The sequence below is a fragment of the Myxine glutinosa genome, chromosome 9 (assembly GCF_964187855.1).
Source record: "Myxine glutinosa chromosome 9, kmMyxGlut1.1, whole genome shotgun sequence".
Classification (NCBI taxonomy): domain Eukaryota; kingdom Metazoa; phylum Chordata; class Myxini; order Myxiniformes; family Myxinidae; genus Myxine; species Myxine glutinosa.
Window position 1 is genome coordinate 66,814,966 of NC_136269.1, and position 12,447 is coordinate 66,827,412.

Genomic DNA, 12,447 nt, shown 5'->3' on the forward strand with positions numbered 1-12,447 from the left:
AGCCATGGATCCTCAGCAAAGGACTTCTGCGACTCACTGGGACTGACACAATCTGTCAATTTCCCGACCCGGATCTCAGTCTCAGTCTCAGTCTCAGGAGCATCTTCTCTTCTGGACTTGGTTATGACCAACTTCCCTGAAAATGTCTGCTGCTCTTCTTCTGCTCCAATCGGCTCATCTGATCATGTGCTTGTTAAAGTGGACATCTCTCTGACCATTCTTAGGGAGCCTCCTCAGCGTCGACGAGTCTGGCATTTCACTCAGGCCAACTGGCACGGTCTTCAAGCAGCCATCAATCATCTGGACTTGTCTCCCATCTCTACCACCTCTGACATCAACTCATCCTGGGAATTCTTCCAAAGTAAATTGCTCTCTCTCATGCACGGATTTATCCCATCTCGTCTTCAGTTGTCATACCCTTCCTCCCGTCCATGGTACACGGATTCTTGTGGTGAGGCTGTTGCCCAGAAACAACTTGCCTTCATCTCCTGGAAAGCAAATCCAACGGAAGGAAATCTCATTTCCTTTCACAAAGCCCGAAACAAGTGTGTGTCCACCCTCAGGAGAGCCAGGAAACAATATCTCTCCGTTCTCAAGACCGAACTCTCTTATCTGTCTCCCTCTTCCAAATCCTGGTGGCGTCTGGTCAAATCTGTTTCTGGTGTTTGTTCCCCCTCCATCCCCTCCCTTACCTCAAACGGCGACACAGCTGACTCCGCACGTGAAAAAGCTGAATGCCTCAACTCTGTGTTTGCCTCTAAATCTTGTGTCCCAAACCCATCCCTCTCTGTACCCACCGTACCCAGTCGTACCCAGCTGCTCCTGGATTCTGTGTCCTTTCCTCCTGACAATGTGGAAAAGTTTCTGTCAACCCTCGACTCTGATTCTGCAACTGGTCCTGATGGCATCAGCCCACGGGTCCTAAAATCATGTGCTTCCGCTCTTTCACTCCCTCTCTTCCGCTCTTTTCTGTTCTCTTCACCCTCTCTTTTGCTCAAGGTCATCTGCCATCTGCTTGGAAATCAGCCAGCATCACCGCTTTGCACAAAAAAGGTGCAAAAACAGATCCCAGCAACTACAGACCAATCAGCCTTCTCCCAATTATCAGCAAAGTCATGGAATCCATCATTGCTTCAGATATGAAATCTTTCCTCTTCTCCAATGGCTTGATCTCTGATCATCAATTTGGTTTCAGACCTGGTCACTCTACTCTGGACATGCTGCTTCTGCTTTCTCAACAATGGATGGAGGTCCTCAACACCAAACAGGAAATTAGAGCTGTCGCCCTTGACATTTCACGTGCCTTCGATACGGTCTGGCACCCTGCTCTGCTCACCAAACTCTCCTCCTTTGGTATCCATGGAAATCTCCACGCATGGCTGGCGGACTTCCTCTCTGGTCGTAGTCAACGTGTGGCCCTGAATGGGTTTCTCTCATCTCCTCTTCCTGTTCAGGCTGGAGTTCCCCAAGGTAGTGTTCTGGGCCCTGTGCTTTTTCTGGTCTTCATCAATGATCTCTCTGACTCTCTTGAAAATCCTCTCTATCTCTTTGCTGACGACTCTACTCTCTGTCGCTCCATTCCTCATCCCTCAGATCGGCAGTCTGCAGCCTCCTCACTCTCTGCAGACCTGGACAAAATCACAGACTGGGCAAACAAATGGAACATGTCTTTCAATCCTGATAAATCTCACACTCTTACGATGTCTCTCCGAAAAGACCGACTGGAAAACCCTCCCATCTACTTTCTGAATAATCCTCTCCAAGAAGTTCTGTCACTCAAGCTTTTGGGTCTCACTATTTGCCATGATCTTTCCTGGGAAAACCACATTTCAAATCTGGCCTCCAAAGCCAGTCGCCGACTGGGCATCCTCCGTCGTGCGAAGTCCTTCCTTGGCACACCTGAGCTCCTCACCACATACAAGGCTTTCATCCGCAGCTCTATGGAATACTGCTCTCCCCTCTGGTCTGGTGCTCCTGCCTCAAACCTAGCCCGTCTTCACGCTGTTGAAACCAAAGCGTTCAGAATCATTGGAATCTCCCGCGATGAAGCTAACTCCAAGGGCCTTTCACTCACTCACCGCAGGCAGGTTGGTAGTCTTTCCGTCTTCTACCGACTCCTCTCTGGCCTTGCCCCCCCAGCCCTCTCTGGGCTCTGTCCCCCAAATATTCCTACAGGTCACACAAGATCTGCCTGCAACCCTCTTATGGTTAAACTGCCAAAATCAAGACTTTCTGCTCACCTTCACTCCTTCATTCCTCTTTTCTCCCGCCTCTGGAACAAACTCCCTCACTCTCTTCAATCCCACTCCACCCTCCAGGTCTTTAAAACAGCTGTTCACCACCATCTCTTATCCTCCCCCATCCAAAACCTTGATCTTTTCTACCTCCGCTAATTTCGGTCCCCTTGTGTTTTATACCTCTCCCCCCCCCCCCCTCCCCTTCCCATGCCTCCTGCCCCCAAGCCCTCTCCCTCCCACACTTCTCCCTGCTCTCAAATGTTGTGGTTGTGTGCTTCCCCTTCTCTCCCCATCTTGTCCTCCACTCCCTCTTTATGTATATTTTGTTTGTCTGGTTGATTTGTTTGGGAAATAAATGTTAGCTCTTTCACGAGCCTCGATTCAGTATACAAAAAAAAAAAAAAAAAGTAAAGACAACTTCAAAATGCTGCTGCAGATAGTGAAGGAGGAAAGTGAAAAAGCTCGTCTTTATTTAAACCTAAAAATAATTTTCTCAACAATCCTCTCCAATAAGTTCTGTCACTCTAGCTTTTGGATATCACTATCTGCCATGATCTTTCCTGGGAAAACCACATTTCCAAGCTCGCCTCCAAAGCCAGTCGCCGATTGAGCATCCCCCATCATGCAAAGTTTGAAGTCCTCTGGCTGGTGCTCCTGCCTCACACCTAACTCGTCTTCACGCTGTTGAAACCAAAGCGTTCAGAATCATTGGAATCTCCCAAGATGACGCTAACGCCAAGGGCCTTTCACTCACTCACCGCAGGCAGGTTGGTGGTCTTTCCGTCTTCTACCGACTCCTCTCCGGCCTTGCGCCCCCCCCCCCCACCCACCCCCCAGCTCTCTCTGGGCTCTGTCCCCCAAATATTCCTACAGGTCGCACAAGATCTGCCTGCAACACTTATGGTTAAACTGCCAAAATCAAGACTCTCTGCTCACCTTCACTCCTTCATTCCTCTTTTCTCCCGCCTCTGGAACAAACTCCCTCACTCTCTTCAATCCCACTCCTCGCCCCAGGTCTTTAAAACAGCTGTTCACCACCATCTCTTATCTTCCCCCATCCAAAACCTTGATATTTTCTACCCCCGCTAATTTCACCCCAAATCCACTTTTTTGAAATACCAACTTCTTTCCTGGAAGTCCCTGTGTTTTATACTTCTCCCACCCCCCCCCCCCCCCCCACACACCCCTTTCCCCCAAGCACTCTCCCTCCCACACATCTCCCGATGTCCCTGCTCTCAAATGTTGTGTTTGTGTGCTTCCCCTTCTTTCCCCATCTTGTCTACCGCTCCCTCTTTTTATATATTTTGTTTGTCTGTTTGATTTGTTTGTGTGATAAATGTTAGCTCTTTCACGAGCCTCGATTCTGTATACAAAAAAAAAAAAAAAAAAAAAATCCTTCATGGGCACCTCTGAGCTCCTCACACATACAAAGCTTTCATCCACAGCTTCATAGAATACTGCTGTCCCTTCTGGGCTCGTGCTCCTGGCCTCACACCTAGCTCAGTTTCACGCTGTTGAAACCAAAGCATTCAGAATCATTGGAATCTCCTGCGATGAAGCCGATTCTGAGGGTCTTTCACTCGCTCACCGCAAGCAGGTTGGTGGTCTTTGACTTCGACCGACTCCTCTCCGGCCGAGCTCCCCATGCTCTGTCTGTGCTCAGTCCCCCGAATATTCCTTCGGGACGCACAAGATCAGCCAGAAACCCTCTTCTGGTGAAACTACCAAAATCAAGACTCTCGGCCCACCTTCACTCTTTCATTCCTCTTTTTTTATCACTTCTGGAACAAATTCCCACACTCCCTTCAGATCTTTAAAACAGCTGTTCACCACCGTCTCTCATCGTCCCCCATCCAAAACCTTGATCTTTTCTACCCCCATTAAAACACCCCCAATCCGCCTCTTTCAATCTCCAACTTCATTCCAGGTAGTGGTCATTTGCTTTATACCATGTACCCCTCTCCCCCCTCCCCCCTCCTCCCTCCTCCATCTCCCTTCCACAGATCTACCGACGTCCCTGTTCTCTACTGTTATTGTGCTTGTGCGCTTCCCTCTCCCTCCACCTCTTATTTCCCGCTCCCTTTATTGTAGGTTTTATGTGTCCATGCATGTTTTCATGTTTCATGTGTTAGCTCTTACACGAGCCTAGACTCTGTATATGTGTACATGTGTATATGTAAGTTCAAAACACACCTGGTCATAAGTGTGCCGCACTGACCGGGTCCTCAGTCGAGGTCCTCACCATCATCCCGTTTCGGCCCTTCAACCTCGATACGGTCAGCTAAGGTGGGCCAGCAGGGGCACATACACCTCCACGTGCAGCAACTACACCTGGATGCGTACATACCCCCACCCCCAGGGAGTGCGAACGCAGACTACAACAACAAAATCACCTCCACTTCCAGAATCCACAGCACCAAACAAACATGGTGGAACACACAAACACCCACCTTTATACCCTTCACCACTCACCAACAAAACACACCAGATCATAAAATACATATACATCTCATCAAGAGATGAATAAATAAATATATATATACATGTACATCTCGTCAAGTGAGATCGGGAGAGGATCACGTCAAAATAGTGGAAAGGTTCATCTTCCTGGGTTCTAAGATTAAAGTAAGTAGGGAATGTGGAAGAGAAAAATAAAAGAAGGTTAGCGTTGGGGAGAACATCTACAGTCACATGAAAAAGTAAGTACACCCCATGTAAAGTTTTGACTTTTTCAACATATTTCAACATACAGCTATTTGATCTTCATTTCAACAATATTGATAGATAAAGGTGATATAATATAACAAATATCATGAAACATTTACATTTTGTAGTCCATTGTATAATTTAAATAAACATAAATGCAAATTTCACATGTGGAAAAAGTAAGTACACCCTTGGCTCTAATAGGTGGTATTGCCCCCTTTGGCAGAAACAACCTCAAGTAGGCGTTTCTTATAACTGTCTACCAGTCTCTGACATCGACTGGGAGAAATTTTTGCCCACTCCTCCATGCAGAATTCTTTCAGCTGTGTGATGTTTGAGGGGTTTCTTGTATGCACAGCTCGTTTCAAATCCCCCCCACAACATCTCGATGGGATTTAGATCCGGGCTTTGACTTGGCCATTCCAGAACCCTCCATTTCTTTCTTTTCAGCCATTCCTTGGTGGATTTACTGGTATGTTTAGGGTCATTGTCATGTTGCAAGGCCCACCTTCGGTTGAGCTTCAACTTTCCGACAGATGGCCTCACATTATCCTGAAGCACCCTCTGGTACAATGAAGAATTCATAGTGGATTCCATGATGGTGAGCTTCCCAGGCCCTGATGCAGCAAAGCTGCCCCAAACCATAATATTTCCACCACCATGCTTTACAGTTGGTTTCAGGTTCTTGTGGTCAAATGCTGTCTTTGGTAATCGCCAAACATGTCTTCTGGTACTGTGGCCAAATAGCTCTACTCTATCTTTGACTCATCTGTCCAGAGCACATTGTTCCAGAAGTGCTGGTCTTTGCCTAGGTCGTCATTTGCAAACTTTAATCTTGCCTTGATGTTCTTTCTGGACAGCAAAGGTTTCCTCCTGGCACACCTCCCATATAGATCAAATTTGTGCAGCCTCTTTCTAATGGTAGACTCGTGCACTTTGACATCAACAGTGGCAAGAGCTACCTGCAGGTCCCGTGATGACATTCTGGGGTTCTTTGAGACTTCTTTCAGCATCTTGCGGTCTGCTCTCGGGCTGATCTTGCTGGGGTGGCCTGACCTGAACAAGTTGGCAGTTGTTTGGAATCTTCTCCACTTGTAGATGATCTTCCGGACAGTCGAATGATTGATTTCAAATTGTTTGGAGATCTTTTTATATCCCTTCCCAGACACGTAGGCATCTATAACCTTCTTTCTGAAGGCCTCAGAGCTCTTTTGATCTCGGCATTGTGACGCCGCACACTTCAACAACAAAGAGCAAACCAAACTAAATGTCTGAGGTTTAAATAAGACAGGTTCCTCCAAGATCCTCTCTAACGATGTTCTAATCATTTGCAGCTGAGCTGGTGCACCTGATTCCAATTTTAGGTATTTGAAGTAGTGATAAATGTATGGGTGTACTTACTTTTCCCACATGCGAAATTTGCATTTATGTTTATTTAAATTATACAATGGACTACAAAATGTAAATGTTTCATGATATTTGTTATATTATATCACCATTATCTGTCAATATTGTTGAAATGAAGATCAAATAGCTATATGTTGAAATATGTTGAAAAAGTCAAAACTTTACATGGGGTGTACTTACTTTTTCACGTGACTGTACGTCAGGATTACTTCTTTTATTTATTTACTTTTTTACATAATCTAAGGCACACAGTGGAACTGACACACAGATTTAGAGACACAGACACACATGACAACTTACGACAACTTAAGCCTGTTAGATGAGACAAACAGCCATTGAACTTGGGTGATGTTCCGTCACTTCCCAGGGTACTCTGGGTACTAGCAACGTCAAAATAATGATCGAAGCTGCACATGCAAGTGTTTGGTCAGACTCAGCTGGGGTTTGAACTGCCAACCTCCCAGACTCGGAGCAGATGCTCCAACCATTACACCACCGACTCTGGTCAAATCGACAAAGACGTGACAATACAAACTAAGGGTAGGCTGGTGAATGCTCTGGTATTTTCAGTTGGAATGTATGGATGTGAGTCGTGCACAGTGAAAAAGAAAGAGGAAGATTGAAAGCTTTGAAATGTGGTTCTGGAGACGAACATTAAAAATTCCATGAATCGCCAGAAGAACAAACAAATCAGTGCTTGAAGAATTTAGACCACAATACACATTAGATGCTATGATGCTAAAACAGAAACTGTCCTACTTTGGAAACACCCTGCGTGCAGAAAACAAAAGTCAAGAGAAGTCAACCATGCAGGGTATGGTTGAGAGGAAAAGAGGAGGAAGAAGCAGACCTTGTATATGCTGAAGGGATGGGTAAAGGCTGTAACCAAGCTCTCTCTGCCCAAAGCTTCAAGAAGCAGTGCAGGATCAGGATGTTTGGAGACATCTTATCATTGACGTCACCAGAAGTCTAACACAACTTGACGGAACCAGATAACTACTCTTAAAACTGCTTAATGTGATATGCTCGAATGAAATAAAAATAACGTTGATCGGGGTATGCCGCCAACCATGGCAGGTGATAAGCTGCTGATGTTTCGGGAGTTCACCCTTCATCGGAGCCAATGTAGGGTTGGGTTCACCCTTTTTGACACGAGCCTTCAAAAGCAAGAGGAGTTCATTATACCAAGGAAGTGCAGTTTTGAACATAATTTTGGGTTGTTAAATGTTTAAGATGTTGAACACAAACTTCCTGTCCTAATTTAATACAATGCACACACAGGTCAGCTACAATGAAAATCAAATGATTTATACCGTATTGTAACAGCTTGAAAAATAATTAAAGTGTGTTGGTTGAAAAAAGAAAAAAAAAAGGTTAACCTGCCGCAACAAACAAACAACAAAGTATCTGATGTGGTTCCAAGTTATGTGCTTCCAACAAACATCAAAAGGATAAATAACATTACAGGATGCAGCAAGTAGAGAAAGAGAAATAGAGCACTTGGTGATCAAGGCAAAAGTTTGACCTCTTATTAAAGACAGAATTTGAGGGAGTTATTCAAGCGGAGTTAGGATCCCTGGCCCAATGCATTGCCAGGGTGTGGCTGGACGACTTGTATGCTCCATTTACTTTGCTGCCACACAGGAAAGCGTTCGGACAGAAGCCAGTAGAAAACAGCCAAACCTAGCCGTTAATGCGAGTCGACTGCAATCTCAACGGGTTGTGCGTACAAACAACAGAGAGAAAATACAATAAAGATCCTCTCAACATGTACACAAAAATGGAATGTCAGCCCCATTACAATATTCCTTTGGTACATTCCACGTCACGTGCTGCCGCAGAGTTTAGTTTTTTTTTTTGTTTGTTTAGGTTTTTTCAATGAAACGTATGTATGTATGGCTGTTGCAGCAGGCACGAGGCAGAAGACCGATAGTCCTAATATATATTATAATTGCGAAGCAGCCTCTAACAAAAAAAAAAAGGCGACATTTTTTACCTTTGCAAAAGATTCTTAATATATAATTCACCTTTCGAAAACATAGGGAGTATTTTACTTTCAAAAATTAAAAAAAAGACGTACTACAATTTGCTGGTTCCAGGAGATACCGCCGAATGATTTATCGATTACAAACTTTATCGACAACTTGGAAAGCAAAAACGTCACATATTGCTCGACAATCAACCCACCCATCAAATTAACAATCGAGCAACTGTTTACAAGGACTCCCCAAAAGCAGGACACATGGATACGAGCTTTCATTGGTCCAACTGGACATTTTCCTCACAATGCGAGCAGCTTCATGAACACATGGGCATCATCGAATCGAGTGTTTGCACAAAGGCCGGGAGCGTCGGCATCAGCAAGTGCAGAACACACCGGTCGATCGGAAAATCAAAGCGCATTCAAATGATTATGGATCGAGTACAGGTTGTGGTGGTGGGTGGTTCGTGTGCAGCCACCCGGCTGCTGGTTGCATCATTTTTCTGTGGGGGCGTGTGTCGCTGATGCAATGCCTCTCTATAACCAGTTATCTGGTACTCATTTTGCCAACCTCGGAAGGATGACAGCCTGAGTCAATCCCACCTGGCATTAATTCAACGGGATTCGAACTCAGGACCTTAGGATCCCAAACCCGCCACCCTAACCATTAGGCCAACACCAGGTGATGTAGAGTACTGGTAAAGGCCAATTAAACACTGATGTCTTTCACGAACAACCAAAACGCTTGGGCGACCAGGGGTGCACGTGTTGACGCTTCTGCAAACATTTCAAAGCATCCAGATTTTTTTTTAAACCCCAAGTGCAAAGTCCAGGAATGGCCATGGGGGGTCTCTGTGTGTGGGAGTCAAAATAAAACAGCACGAGGTAAAGAAAGGTGAAAATATGCTCATAAGGCTCACACGAACAGCAGCACAGCTGTACAGGGATACACAAGCAACCTGGACATAGGATAGGCCTACACTGTCGGCACAAGGCGAGTTAAATGTACAAGGGAGGGCGGGGTTCATGGGGCAGTGGGTAGAAGAGGAGGATGGGCACAGAGACTTTACCAGGGTGTTGTTTTATTTCTCGGTACACAAGTTTGTGAATGGTGGGGGTTGGAGATGAAAAATGAACAAACACGGTCAGCATATTCACCTTTTTGATGAAACTTCCTCAGACGTCACTAACATACTAAAATACACAATTTGGAGTGTCTGACTAGCACGACACATTCGGTCGTTACCCATCCAATCTCAACCAAACTTGACAGGAGGGCTAAGGGTCACACACATGGAGGTTGCAGTGGCTTCATCCCCAACAGGGTTTCCTCCTTAAACAAACGTGTTAACGTGGATTAGTAGCTTATGGCGTTTAGAGCCCAGATCTACTGTAATCTATATACCCCACAAAGGTCAATAACGTGAGCCATCCTGCCGCTCCCGTACTAGTCACGACAAATGTATACAATCACACATCTATAGCAAAGCTTCCTACAAGTCATGTCAGAGTCAATGTACCCCTCTATCCCCATATTCACAAACACGAAACCGACAGGGTTGCAAAAGTCAACGATGATGCAGCACCCTGGGTCTCTGGGGTCAACGTGCTATACAACAAAACACGACCACTAGGAGAGGGATCACCCAACGAGCTACATACGTCACGTTTGGTGATGAATCAACGAGCGCACGGACACAAACAGGAGGATTAACACGCAAACACGGGCATTCAAAAGGTGCTGTGCACAGCAAAGCAATATGTGGGGAAAGGGAAGAAGAGGAAGAGCAGACAGAAGAAGCTTTGGAGAAGAGACTGAAGAAGAGTGTCATAGGTGCTGTGTACAGCAAAGCAATATGTGAGGAAAGGGAAGAAGAGGAAGAGACAGTGGAAGATTGGGAGAAGAAGAAGAGACTGAAGACTGAAGAGGAAGAAGTGTCATAGGTGCTGTGTACAGCAAAGCAATATGTGAGGAAAGGGAAGAAGAGGAAGAGAGTGGAAGATTGGGAGAAGAAGAAGAGACTGAAGACCGAAGAGGAAGAAGCGTCATAGGTGCTGTGTACAGCAGAGCAATATGTGAGGAAAGGGAAGAAGAGGAAGAGACAGTGGAAGATTGGGAGAAGAAGAAGAGACTGAAGACTGAAGAGGAAGAAGTGTCATAGGTGCTGTGTACAGCAAAGCAATATGTGAGGAAAGGGAAGAAGAGGAAGAGACAGTGGAAGATTGGGAGAAGAAGAAGAGACTGAATAGGAAGAAGTGTCATAGGTGCTGTGTACAGCAAAGCAATATGTGAGGAAAGGGAAGAAGAGGACGAGGAGACAGCAGAAGATTGGGAAAAGAAGAGACTGAAGAAGTGTCACAGGTGACAGGTGCTGTGCACAGCAAAGCAATATATGAGTGAGGAAAGGGAAGAGGAAGAGTAGACAGAAGAAGAGACTGAAGAAGAAGTGTCACAGGTGACAGGTGCTGTGCACAGCAAAGCAATATGTGAGGAAAGGGAAGAGGAAGAGGAGACAGAAGAAGAGACTGAAGAAGAAGAATCATGGCCGGGAGAAGGAAAACGACCGGAGATGATGCTGCCTCACCCCACTCGCGGAATTCAGAAACGTTTTTCTCCCGACGAATTGCCGAGCTCGTGCATTCATCGAAAAGGCACATGAGCACGTCCAGCAGGCTCTCCACGCTCATGGCCTCGTCATTGTGCCGAGGACCGGCCAACACCAGCTCGTCCAGCATCCGCAGACGGACTTCGGCCGACATGACTGAGGGGTCCACGGTCGCGGCGTTTCGCCGCAGGTTCGAATGTGGGGGGTGGGAGGCAAAGCCGGGAGGGTACAGGCAGTGGACGGAAGTGGCTTTGAAGTCGGAAGAAGATGAGCAGGAGACCCTCCTCGCCCGACGGCTGCTGCTTCGGAAGGTCCTCTCTATGTCATTGCTCGACGAACGGCAAGAAAGAGACAGACACGAAAACCCGCAGCCTCCTCATTCCCGGCCGCGGCCTGTTCTCCTCTTCCGACCACCGCATGAACTCTTTATCGATTCGAACCTTCGATCGGATCACATCATCAGGTGCACCTTTTAGGCCGAAATGAGAGAGTACGAGGCCGGCAGATTCCGCCCTGTCTCCTCAGCGCCGATTACCGAAACACTTCTCCAGCAATTCCAACCCGTTTCCCCTCCTCCCACCACCAATTGTCCTTTCCCTCTGTGACTTCCGCCAACGACGAGTATTGCCGTGATGAAACAGTTCTTTCTTTGACTTTCCTCACACCGCAACAAAACCACCACTTCCCCTTAGCTCCCTATCCTCAACGACTTTGATCCCCGTCCCGGGTCCCGGCTCTGAAAATGGCCACCACGAGAAAGCGCTGTGCGCATGCGCAAACAAGAGAGCGTGCAGGAAGCGATGGGAGGAGTGAACGCGATGATGATTACAATTATTTTCTTAATTATTCAAACTTATTCAATGATCAAAATCGGTTACCTCCATGACAGCTTGCTTTTAATGCGTTTTTCGAAAGGAATCGGTCATTGTACGCCGATACCTCATTGCGGTTAGAAAGTCGCAGCTTCATCGCGGTGCTATGATCAGCCGATTCGCTGTGCCAGATTCGCCTCGTTTCGAGCAGAGGAAATATGAAGAAGAAGCATACCACTCATTTTGCATCTTCAGATTTCCTCAGACTAGCGTGACTCGGCGTGCTCCGCGCGCCTCACCACACGGCGTTTCAAAAGGGCAGGCATCTTTGACCATTTCGGTGTCTTTTGGGTTTCATGGTGTTTTGGGTCTTCAGGGTCTTTTAGATCCTCTGGGCCTTTAAGGGTATTTTGGGTCTTTGAGGTGTTTTGAGTCTTCAGGGTCTTTGGTGTCTTCAGAGGCTTTTGGGTCTTAAGGGTCTTCGGTGTATTTTGGGTCTTCGGGTTCTTTTGGTTCTTCTTGGTCTTTAAGGGTCTTCGGGGTGTTTTGGGTCTTCAGGGTGTTTTTGGTCTTCCGGGTACTTTGGATTTCGGGGTCTTTTGGGTCTTCGGGGTGTTTTGGGGCTTCGGGGTGTTTTGGGTCTTCGGGGTGTTTTGGGGTTTTGGGGTTTTGGGGTGCTATGATCAGCCGATTCGCTG

The 12,447-nt window shown here is 46.5% G+C and overlaps 1 protein-coding gene across 2 annotated transcripts in view; it reads right to left on the minus strand.

Moving 5' to 3' along the window:
* The window catches only part of LOC137435358 (serine/threonine-protein kinase MRCK alpha), a 318,221-nt gene extending 306,508 nt beyond the window's left edge, over window positions 1–11,713 (minus strand). For both annotated transcript variants that reach the window (XM_068129069.2, XM_068129068.2), the window contains exon 1: window positions 10,917–11,713. In XM_068129069.2, coding sequence (XP_067985170.1) covers window positions 10,917–11,091 — 175 coding nt within the window. In that variant the 5' untranslated portion in view covers window positions 11,092–11,713. The remainder of the gene's footprint in view (window positions 1–10,916) is intronic.
* Between the last annotated feature and the right edge of the window lie 734 nt (window positions 11,714–12,447).